The sequence below is a fragment of the Tachysurus vachellii genome, chromosome 14 (genome assembly GCF_030014155.1).
Source record: "Tachysurus vachellii isolate PV-2020 chromosome 14, HZAU_Pvac_v1, whole genome shotgun sequence".
NCBI lineage: Eukaryota > Metazoa > Chordata > Actinopteri > Siluriformes > Bagridae > Tachysurus > Tachysurus vachellii.
In genome coordinates, this window is record NC_083473.1 from 22612318 (window position 1) to 22623895 (window position 11578).

General features: G+C 38.6%; 2 protein-coding genes across 2 annotated transcripts in view; one reads left to right on the plus strand and one right to left on the minus strand.

Annotated features, from left to right (window-relative positions):
- The window catches only part of plex9.1 (PML-like exon 9.1), a 4674-nt gene extending 1228 nt beyond the window's left edge, over window positions 1-3446 (plus strand). The window contains exon 3 of the mRNA XM_060886481.1: window positions 2749-3446. Coding sequence (XP_060742464.1) covers window positions 2749-3269 — 521 coding nt within the window. The 3' untranslated portion in view covers window positions 3270-3446. The remainder of the gene's footprint in view (window positions 1-2748) is intronic.
- A 1189-nt stretch (window positions 3447-4635) lies between these two features.
- Window positions 4636-8767, minus strand: rsl24d1 (ribosomal L24 domain containing 1). The gene is made up of 6 exons (XM_060886482.1): window positions 8611-8767; window positions 7264-7377; window positions 7063-7135; window positions 6271-6334; window positions 5878-5963; window positions 4636-5147 (listed from the first exon to the last, which is right to left on the minus strand). Exons 1-6 carry the CDS (start codon window positions 8689-8691, stop codon window positions 5080-5082), a joined length of 486 nt encoding a protein of 161 aa, XP_060742465.1. The 5' UTR covers window positions 8692-8767; the 3' UTR covers window positions 4636-5079.
- Between the last annotated feature and the right edge of the window lie 2811 nt (window positions 8768-11578).

Sequence of the window (11578 nt, forward strand, 5' to 3'; positions counted from 1 at the left end):
TTTACATACGGATCAAATTGATCACAAAGGGATCAAACGATCAGTCATTGATCACCCTGGTCAAGATCACAGTAGATCAGGACTCGTATTCATGAAGATTCTTAGTGTGAAGGGTTTTTTCCAGGTGACGAATTTCTTTAAAATGTTGGCGTTTCTCCTTCAAATTAAAGAGAAGATCCTAGTAAAGATAAAAGTCCTTCATAAAGCATCTTAACCCTAAAAAAGATCATTAGGTCAAAAAGTGTTAGGAGAAGTGAGGAGGACTTTTAAGAGGATGAAGAGTTTCTTTATCAGAGGAGAAAATGACTGAAAGGTGAAGAAGGAGAAGAAACGTGTTGTGTACAATATTTAATACTGATAGTGAGTTAATAAGATGATACAGATTAGATCGTGTAGGGATTATTGTTGTGACCTGATATTAGAGATCACATCTCAGACTTTATATATATTCTGTCATGATGTCATTTAGTGAGACTCGAACATCTCTGAAACAGAGCTGAAATGCCACAGAGGCAGAAACGATATTTGTCTTTATGACATTTCTGCTCTGTGTCGGAGACGTTTACATTTACATTTACATTATATTTATTACATTTATAACATACAGACGTTAGAACATCTCAAATACGATCGATCACGATCGTAATCCTTACACCATATAACCTCAAATATCTTAACATAGAGACAAAGTCAAGGTTTATAATAGAGCAGATTTTAGACTCCTATTGTATTATTGAACAACCAATCACAGTTTTTGAAAGAATGTGTCATACCTAGTAATAATAATAATAATACTGCATTTTATTTCATGGCGCCTTTCAGAACACCCAAGGTCACCTTACAAGCAATATACAGGTCATTGCATAAGACAAAACACATAAACAAACAGCATATATATATATAAGTGCATTTAAGTCTCAATAAAACATGTTATAAGAAAGCCTGTATAAAAAGATAAGTCTTAAGACGCGTTTTAAAAGTCAGCAAGCACTCGCTATTGCGAACATCGAGGGGAAGAGAATTCCATAGGCGGGGGGCAACATAACTAAAAGATCTGGCACCCATAGTACCACAAGAGAAATTGAAGATGAAGATCTGAGTGCACGTGAAGGAGTGTAAACCTGGAGAAGTTGAGTAAGGTATTGTGGTGCAAGATTATGAAGTGCCTTATAAGTGAGTAGCAGGATTTTAAACTGAACTCTATATTTTACTGGAAGCCAATGCAATTGCTGAAGAACCGGAGAAATGTGATCAGTATAAGGTGTTCTAGAGAGAACACGAGCTGCAGAATTCTGAACCAGTTGAAGCTTATGCAGCAATTTGGAGGGAATGCCTGTAAGAAGAGCATTGCAGTAGTCTATACCTGAAGTGACTAGTGCGTGAATGAGAATTGCAGTATTATTATTTGAAAGAAACGGACGGAGACGATTAATGTTGCGCAAATGGAAGTATGCAATCCGTGTTATATTATTAATTTGAGCTTTAAAAGATAGCGTGCTATCCAAGATGACACCCAAACCTTTAACCTGAGAGGAAGGACAGATTGCTATATTGTCAATATGTAAAGAGAAACAGTTAGATTTAGACACAACTGATCTAGTGCCAACAAGCAGAGCCTCAGTTTTATTGCCATTTACTTTCAGAAAGTTCGCTGAGAGCCAGTCTTTAATTTCAGCTAAACAGCTTGACAAAGACGGCGGAGGAAAAGAACCAGTGGGTTTGGCAGACAGGTAGAGTTGGGTGTCATCCGCATAGCAGTGAAAATTAGTACCATATTTCCTTAAGATATCACCAAGAGGAAGCATATATATAATGAAAAGAAGTGGGCCCAAAACAGAACCCTGGGGAACACCAGTGATGACTGTAGATGTTCTTGAACTAAAACCTTTTAATTGAATACGCTGACTGCGCCCAGATAGATATGACCTAAACCAAGACAGAGCAGTGCCAGTAATACCAATCGAAACTAATCTGTCAATAAGTATGTTATGTGAGATAGTATCAAAGGCAGCGCTCAAGTCTAGAAGGACAAGTATAGTTAAAAGCCCAGAGTCAACAGTAGATCATTGGTTATTCTGACAAGAGCAGTCTCAGTGCTGTGGTGGGGACGAAAACCGGATTGAAATGTTTCATACAAGTTATTGTTGGACAGATGTTCGTGAATTACCCTAAATCTACGCACAGTAGATAAAGCAGTTTGAATTGTGGCCTAAATTCATTCAAAATATTGCATAATATAAGCGGGCACGGTGGCTTAGTGGTTAGCACATTTGCCTCACACCTCCAGGGTTGGGGGTTTGATTCCCGCCTCCGCCTTGTGTGTGTGGAGTTTGCATGTTCTCCCCGTGCCTCGGGGGTTTCCTCCGGGTACTCTGGTTTCCTCCCCCGGTCCAAAGACATGCATGGTAGGTTGATTGGCATCTCTGGAAAATTGTCCGTAGTGTGTGAGTGCGTGAGTGAATGAGAGTGTGTGTGTGCCCTCTGATGGGTTGGCACTCCTTCCAGGGTGTATCCTGCCTTGATGCCCGATGACGCCTGAGATAGGCACAGGCTCCCCGTGACCCGAGAAGTTCGGATAAGCGGTAGAAGATGAATGAATGTATGAATGAATATTTCCAAGCGGTAAATCAGCCTTCAGCTGCTTTATATGTAGATTTACTTGTGAAACCTTGTAGCTAAAACATCTATGAATGATTATGAGTAAATATGTACTGAATAAATTAATTCCAATCTTTTGTTTATTTCCAGACATCAATGAATGTGATATAGTTCAGCTGTCAGCCATCAGTGGAGAGACGATCTTTAATGTCTACGTGTTTCCTCGGTGCCCTATAGACGACGGCGCTTCCAAGGTTACAGGTCTGACCACAAAGGGAAAGACGCTGTTCCTACACGGACAGCCGATGCCGACGCTCCCACTAGAAGAGGCTCTTAAACGGTTCATCTCCTTCCTTAAAACCTTCAGCAGACCAATTCTGGTGGGTCACAACTGTAAACGCTTTGACTGTCCTGTCCTGCTGCGAATCCTGAGAGAGTTCTATCTGCTGAAGGAGTTTCAGGACGTAGTGTCCGGTTACCTGGACACACTGGTGCTCAGTAGGGACATGTTTCTGCTCCAGAAATATTCTCAGCCCTTCCTGGTCCAGCATTTCCTTCAAAAATCCTATGGAGCTCACGATGCTACTGAGGACGTGCGCGCTCTACAGGAGCTCTATAGAGTTTGGAGGCCAAACCCAGGCCTTGTAAATAAACACAAGTTTATTTTATAGCTGAAATACATCAGGGGAGACTGGGGTCGTTCATTTTATAATAGGATCAGTTGTATCGCTCTGAATTGCTTTAGTCAGCAACTGGTGACACTAATGCTGCACATGCTCAGTCGTGTCACTGCATGGAAAGCAGCAGCAGCTTAATCACAGCATTGAAAATTAAAGTTTTTAAAAGTATTTGAATCGTGTTCATGTATTTAAGTGAAACCAAAATAGTTTGTCAACTATATGGACGCTTACCAGATTTATATATATTTTATATATATACATATGTCTAAATATTAGATAATATATACAGTGGGGGGACACGGTGGCTTAGTGGTTAGCACGTTCGCCTCACACCTCCAGGGTTGGGGGTTCGATTCCCGCCTCCGCCTTGTGTGTGTGTGGAGTTTGCATGTTCTCCCCGTGCCTCGGGGGTTTCCTCCGGGTACTCCGGTTTCCTCCCCCGGTCCAAAGACATGCATGGTAGGTTGATTGGCATCTCTGGAAAATTGTCCCTAGTGTGTGAGTGCGTGAGTGAATGAGAGAGTGTGTGTGTGTGCCCTGCGATGGGTTGGCACTCCGTCCAGGGTGTATCCTGCCTTGATGCCCGATGACGCCTGAGATAGGCACAGACTCCCCGTGACCCGAGGTAGTTCGGATAAGCGGTAGAAGATGAATGAATGAATATATAGAGTATATACAGCCAAGTCACGACACAATCAAACGCTGGATCCGGTCTGCACCACCACATGGACCTTTTGTTCCGAATTGAGGGATACATGAATTTTATTAAATAATAATGAATTTATTTAAATGAATGGATTTATAATCTACATTACAGTGGACCCCACTCTCCTATGTTTTTAGTCAGAGGTAATAATAAGAGCTTTAATTGTGCAATACTGTTATTTACACTTCCATACAACAGATGGAAGTTGTAAAACAATAAATAAATAGTAGAGTAGCACATTTATAAATTTAAGTTAAAGAAAATAGGGGGAAAATAACTTACCATTAGCTATTTGTTAACAAAATAATGCAACGTTTTAAATAAAAACACAAGAACTGTTTTCCACAATCTGGCAACAATCTCTTCAATCTTTGAAACAGAGCCAAAAAAAAATCTGACTACAACGAAAACGAACGAGCGCTAATCTTTGACATTTTAAGTGGCAAATAGGTTTCCGTTTATACTTTAAACTGGATCTAATCTGTAGCTTAAATTGTATTCTTAAAAATAACTTTTGCAGAACCAGAAGATGGTGGTTCCTTGTTAACAAGTCAAGAGCACAAACCTCCAAATTTGTCATTATTCCGTCGCTGAACGTCAGCATTGATGCTGATTTTGACGTTTAAAGGTTTGATAAAAACACAACAAACGTGTTGGGATGGAATTTTATTACAAACTTCATACTGTTTAAACGTCATCATCCTTTTGACCAAAGGAAGATGTTTCTCCGTGTTAAATAGAACAAGAAGCAGGAAAGTGAGTTTCAGAGACAATTCTACAGTAAATGGTTAATGGAGCAGTAAATTGATGGCATTCGGCATGACACCGGTTTCAATTTCATTCACTGTGCAGACCTATAAATGTTAAGGGCAAACTAAAATCTATCAAAAATAAGAACAAACGTTTTTCAGCTTGTCCAGATTCCCGTATAAACGTCTCGTCCACGGGGCTCTGGGAGCTGAAGCGCAGTGATGCACAGGTACAGGTGAGGAATCGTCTCTCTTCAGAGTGTCACTTTTAAGTCTTACAGCCTACAAAATGTAAAGATGTTTTCTTTGAGCGTCCTCTTCGACCAAAGCTCGTGCCGGGGAATATTTAATCAGCCATTTCCACGTCTTCTGCCAGTTTCTGCACCATCTTCTCCTCCAGCTTTTTGGTTTGTCCTACATAAGGAATAAGGGAGTTGAATACACAAGATCACGTTAGGGCAGGTTGCTGTGGCACTTTAATAAAACATACAGGTTAAACTTGCACATTTCATTCGATGGTTAGCTGAGTGAAACATCACTCTGGGATCCTGCATAATATAAATTGAAAAGATTCACAGCTTACAGTCCAACAAATATCAGACTATTCGGTGAAGCAGAATCGGACTTTAAAAAAGGTTCGTGTTGTTCCGGCATGTTTAATCTGTACAGGCTCGAATACTGTCTATAGAACAGAAGCCTTTATTTTGTCCCATCTACATTACAGCACTGTGAAATTCTTTCTCCACATATTCCGTCTTTGGAGGTTGGGGTCTGAGGTCATGATACAGCACCACTGGAGCAGTGAGGGTTAAGGGCCTTGCTCAAGGGCCCAACAGTGGCAGCTTGGCAGTGCTGGGGCTTTGACCCTGATCCTCAAATCAACAAATGTAAAACACATTAACTAGTAATTTTAAATAATATACGACCTTTTTTACCCCCATCTATTAATCCTATAGATTGTCTCATGAGTTTTATCACCTTAATCATGTGCATTCTGTCTCTTCATAAAGGGTTAAATGTCACTGATGTTGACTCGGGTTACTGCACACGGAGCTCCTCTTTCGTCATGTCTTTATCCGTGACTGTATTTCAGACACACAGTTTGACTGAATACACGTGTAAACTGACAGCACACGTCACTCACCTGCATGTGCTGCTCTGATGAGATGGATATTTTTCTTGACTTCGTTGATATCTTCTGCTTTCTCCAGCTCTTTGCCCTTCTTCAGCCTTTACAAAAAAAAAAAAGGAATAAAAACGTGTTACAAACGAAAGTCTTGTACGCACGCAGTGTGTCCTGACATTTCTGCACGCTATGAAACCGAGCACCTCTCACGTGTGAAGGATAGAATAGTAAATAGAACATGATGTCAGAGGCATCGTGTTGCATTTACTATTCTATCCTCCGTGTAATTCGTACACAACGCGGTAGAGAACGTGGTGCGTAGGGAACGGCCGGAGTGTACAGTACGTCGTTTGGGACACGATACAACGGAGGAGTTTAAAAGCCAGATGTGTTCAGACAGAAAAATCTCACCTGTTAATGATAAAGCGAGCCTGTCGCTTCTGTTTGATGGACTCTACCTTCTTCATGGCCTCCACTGTAATCAGAGAAAGCAGCAATTACTCCAAAGTGCGTCTTTGTTAAGAACACAAGCAATTTAACTTAATACGTGAGGAATAAAGCAGACGAGGTGAGCGGTTCTAGGATAATAACAAACAGCAGGACGGTGTGATAGCACTGTATATAAATAACAGCATGGACTGAAGTGCTTTATTCCTTTAATACCACAACAGTTACATAATTATAATATTTTATAATATCTAACAATTATGGTGTGACGTCCTTTCTAGTATATAATATTCTATATGTTTCTAGTTCAATTGAACGTTAAGGAACGTGTGTTAATTCCTGTTATCCATTTGAGCAGCTGAAAACAACTGTTCCTTCAGTTTCTCTTACAAAATAAGTTTCAAACATGCACGTGTGTCTCTCTCGTTACCGAGAAATCATAAATCTCTCGTCTTCTGTGCTGAAGGCAGAAAAGATACAGCTACAGCTTTACAAAGCAACGACCCCGAAGACTCCTTCATTAAAAACACGTTTCACCCTGAAATCATTAACAGGTCTGTTTGCATTTTCGTTTGTTAAAGAACAAGCTAACAAATAACAAGCTTTTTAAATAAGTCCCGGTGTAAGCTGTAACTATAGAAACGGTGATGTGTTTAACCAGCGCTTCTGTCAAAACTGCTGTTATAGAAAACGAACCAACACCTTTCTGACCAATCAGATTTGAGAATTCGACAGCGATGTGGAATAAATAATTACCCGTCTTGTTCCATAACTGCCTCTGGTATTTCACAGGGATATTTCTGCGCTTTTCAAACTCCAGTGAATTATCCTGTAAAAACACAAACACAATAAGACTCGTTTAGACTGGTTTATACAGGGCAAGTAACGAGTGAGCGATGTTTTTCAGAGCATTGTGAAACCTATATTAAATATCATTCACTGCCTAAAACAACGTACCACTGTCAGTTCTTTGCCAGCGGCTTTTCTGAACGCTTTGGTCCACCTGGTCTTTCTTGGATTGCGCTTCTTCTTGAAGTTCTTGTGACATTTTGATCTGCAAAATTTAAAAACCTGCAAGAGAAAGAAAATCCAATGAAAACATGAAGGCCGGAGTGACGCGTGTGTGGCGGTAAATCTTCGTGCTTCCTCGAGAAGAGGAGCGTGTCTTTAGGACCGTTTGCATCGTACAACTAAAGTAAAGAGGCAAAAGGATAGATGGAAAAAAATGTGTGTCAAAAATACTGATGTGTGAATAATTTAACAGACCAACACGATGACTTAGCTGTAACTCTGACACTTTCTGTCAAAAATTAAATAATGTATAGATTAATTAGGAATAGAAATCATATTGTATTATGTGGAACCAGAGGCTTAGGACAGGACCATAAGGTTCATTTTATGACTTTAGTATCAAACAAAACTCAATGACCCCTAAGCAAATATGTGTGTGTGATATATATATATATATATATATATATATATATATATATATATACATACATACATATACATACACACGCGCATATATATATATATATATATATATATATATATATATATATATATATATATATATATATATATATATATATATATATACATACATATACATATACATATATACACACACACACAATGCTTTTTTATATATACACATACATATATATACATACATATATATATATATATATATATATACATATATACATACACACATTTCTTTGGTGATACACACAAGTCTTTGGTGATAATACTTCATTCTAATCAGCTTGGTGTCTAATTAGTAATAAGTCCGAATATGTAAATTAGAAATAAACACGCGTCTTTTCTGATTGGTCGGATGATGTAAAAAAATCTGCATAGCAACTAAAATTTGGACCAATAAACGCGGTGTGAGCTGCGAGACCTAAACGATGCTATTTACTGTTTTATTTCTTTAACAAATCAGTTAATTATCCGAAGTCTCTTGTGTATATTTATGTAAAAAAAAAACGGTTCTCTCTCATATATTTCCTTAAATATTAAGATATTAACGAGGAGGCGGTGACGTCACAAGGCTGGATGCTAACACGTTAGCTAACACGTCTTAGCGACAATAATAACAATAATAATCTATTACATGAGATAACGAGCCAGGTATTTAACTTCCTATAGCGCATTATAACGCCTACTACACTGAACAGATCACAGCAGTTTGTTTTAACATCAGTATTTACTATTTAGCTAATGCTAACGTGGCTCGTGCGTGTGTTAAAGCTCCTCGTCACGTTGTTACACAATAAAATCTAGTAAATAAAGGATTACCTTGCAGTCATTACGAATAAACACCATCCCGTGACCGGGGTAAATCGGTCCGGAGCAAAAGTAGCACTTTTCAATGCGCATTTTGAGTAAATTATTATTCTGTTATTCGCCCATGTGTTTACGGCTTCAACATGGACACTGAAAGGAAGTGCTTTTGCGTCACTTCCTGCCTTTGGGCTTTGTTGATATTTTTTTGCCCTTTGTAACGCAGGAGTAGAATTACAGATCCGGCTCCACATTTTGATTCATTTTTTTTGGTTATTGTAAAAAGGTAATAGTAATAAAAATGTAATAAAAATAAATTAAATTAAAAATAAAATGACATCAAGCCAAATTTCAGGAGCTTTGAAGGACAGACGAAACTGAAATGGCTGTAATGCACCATACTGACCCCTAGTGGTCAAAATATGAGTGTACAGCAACAAGGTTTAGATTACAGACCTGTAAGGTTTGTGCAAAAAAAAAAAGAAAAAAAAAAGAAAGAAATACAGAAAATGACACAATGCACAAACATTTAAAAACATTTAAAAAAATAATGCATATGTTACCTTTTATGTCAAATGGACAACAAGTTATGTTTGTTTCAGATCTACCAGTAATGTGGCTGGAAGATCCATGTAAACATTAGCCATTATTCTGTAAAGGATATTAACTTTGGATCCATGTGTCACTTTCAACATCATTACAAATTCACTTTGTTTACAATAAATACTCTTAGTAACAGAGAAGAGTTGTTCAGCTCCATCAAGTCAAGCTGACAATATTTTTATGATACGGCAAATAGTTGAGGGGAAATATTGTTTTTTTTGGCCATTTAGCTAAAAATAATTTTAAAACCACAATTTTATTTTTATTTTTTTTATAATCCAATAACTGATATTGGAACTGATATTTTTTTTGAACATTTATGGTGGCAAACAAAGTGCTGGTTGAACTTCCCATGTTTGAGAAAAGTATTATGTTTTTATTGTGGAATCGATATGAACTATAATTAATATTTGTAGCTTCACATGAATGTTTCCTTCCCAGGAAGCAGACTGACGTTGGTCCGAGGTCAGCTATTCTATTGGGTGCAAACATCTGGCTACGAGGTAACTTTCAGACACCGTTATATTCACCTTGCTAAAACTGGACTTAAATCGGTCATATTGTTGGGTATTATCTTTATGCACAAAGCTCCAAGAGAAGAGCTTTTACTGCCTTAACTGTTCATCAAAAATCTTGTTCCAGCATTAAAAAAATCCATCCATCCATCCACTAATCCATTTATCCACCCACTAATCCATCCACCCCACCCATCCATCCATCCATCCATTCACTCATCCATCCACCCACCCATCCATCCACAAATCAATCCATTCACCCACCCATCCATCCACAAATCAATCCATCCACCCACCCATCCATCCACAAATCAATCCATCCACCCATCCATCCACAAATCAATCCATCCACATACTCACCCATCCATCCATCCATCCATCCATCCACTCACCCATCCATCCATCCATCCATCCACCCACCCACCCATCCATCCAATCCATCCATCTATCCATCCATCCATCCCCCATCCACCCACCCACCCATCCATCCAATCCATCCATCTATCCATCCATCCATCCATCCCTCCATCCCCCATCCATCCATCCATCCATCCATCCATCCATCCATAAATCTACCCATCCATCCGTTATCTAGCAAAACAGGCAGCAAAATACAAAACATCCACATGAACGTTTCAGAAATATATTTATTAAACTGCATTGTATTGTTCTGACCACCTTTATCATGTATAAAAATGGGAAAGCAGCATATTACTTCATTAGTGTTGGTTAACGTGTGCTGGTAACACTTTGGGGAAAGCAAACACAAAAACAAAGATAGTTTTCTGTACACTGCATTTAAAACCGGTGACATTATCGGATTACAACTGTTCAAGTAAAGAAATTATACTTTGCATCTAGAACAAAGGAAGAAAAAACACAAACCGACATGCATTTTTTTTTATATCCATAGTGATATAACACTTCAAAAGAAAGAACATATTGAATAAAGGGCAGGCGATCTGTCCTTGTCGATCTGTAGGTCTGTCAGGACCTGGCCAACACAAATAACAGCTAAAATACTAATCCAAATAAAGCGAGACATTCAACCACCCCTTGTGTTTCCTGTTGAATTGATCAGCATTATAATCACATTCAGAGAGATTTCCATCTTAAACATGGCAAGCTGAATATAGCAAAGCTGTACCTGAAATGGACTTTCTAACGGAAATGGTGCAGTAGTCAAAACAAGATGCATTTTTTATGAGTATATTAATCACTATTTAGTACGCTAGGGTGACTTTAACACTCTTTGGTATCGAATATTTGTCTATTAAAAATGTAGAAAAGTGATTTTGTTGCACCTCACGCAAAAGGGTCGTCTCCAAACGGTTTGATTAGACGTCGCACCAGCCTATGAAATCAAATGTTACCACACACATCCTGAATTCAACGTACTACATACAGACAGGACCAGTCAAAAGTTTGAACACCCCTGGCACCTCAATATTTTTATCTAAAAAGTCTATGGTTATTTAGAAATGAAGCATCCAACATATGCTGAAACGTCTTCTCCCAGGTGCTGGAAGAGCTTCTCAGGTGCCTCCTCATGAAGCTGCTGTACAGTGAACATTGTAAAGTTGTCCTCATGAGTAGAGGTGTGTTTAAACAATTGATTGGTACCGAAAATCACACAGTCCGACAGGCTTTAAGTCACGAGGAAGACATAGAATCACAATGTTATCCGGCCTGTTTGTGTCCAACCCAGTTGACAGAAGTAAACAACTCTTTGGATAATAGCATCTGTCACCACCGCTGGTCATCTACATTCTACAAAAGAAAGGTCATAATTTAAAAAAAAAAGGCGCTTATCTAAGAGATAAACGCTAAAGCTAAAACTTTTTGGCTACAGTGACATTGTGTTC

Excerpts from the sequence above, each read along its gene's own strand:
- rsl24d1 (XM_060886482.1), bottom strand. The coding sequence starts at position 8,691 with ATGCGCATTGAAAAGTGCTACTTTTGCTCCGGACCGATTTACCCCGGT. Across the intron at positions 6,335-7,062 it reads GCAGTTATGGAACAAGACGG|TGGAGGCCATGAAGAAGGTA; the intron begins GTAATTATTTAT and ends CTCTGATTACAG. Across the intron at positions 5,964-6,270 it reads GCTCGCTTTATCATTAACAG|GCTGAAGAAGGGCAAAGAGC; the intron begins GTGAGATTTTTC and ends TTTTTTGTAAAG.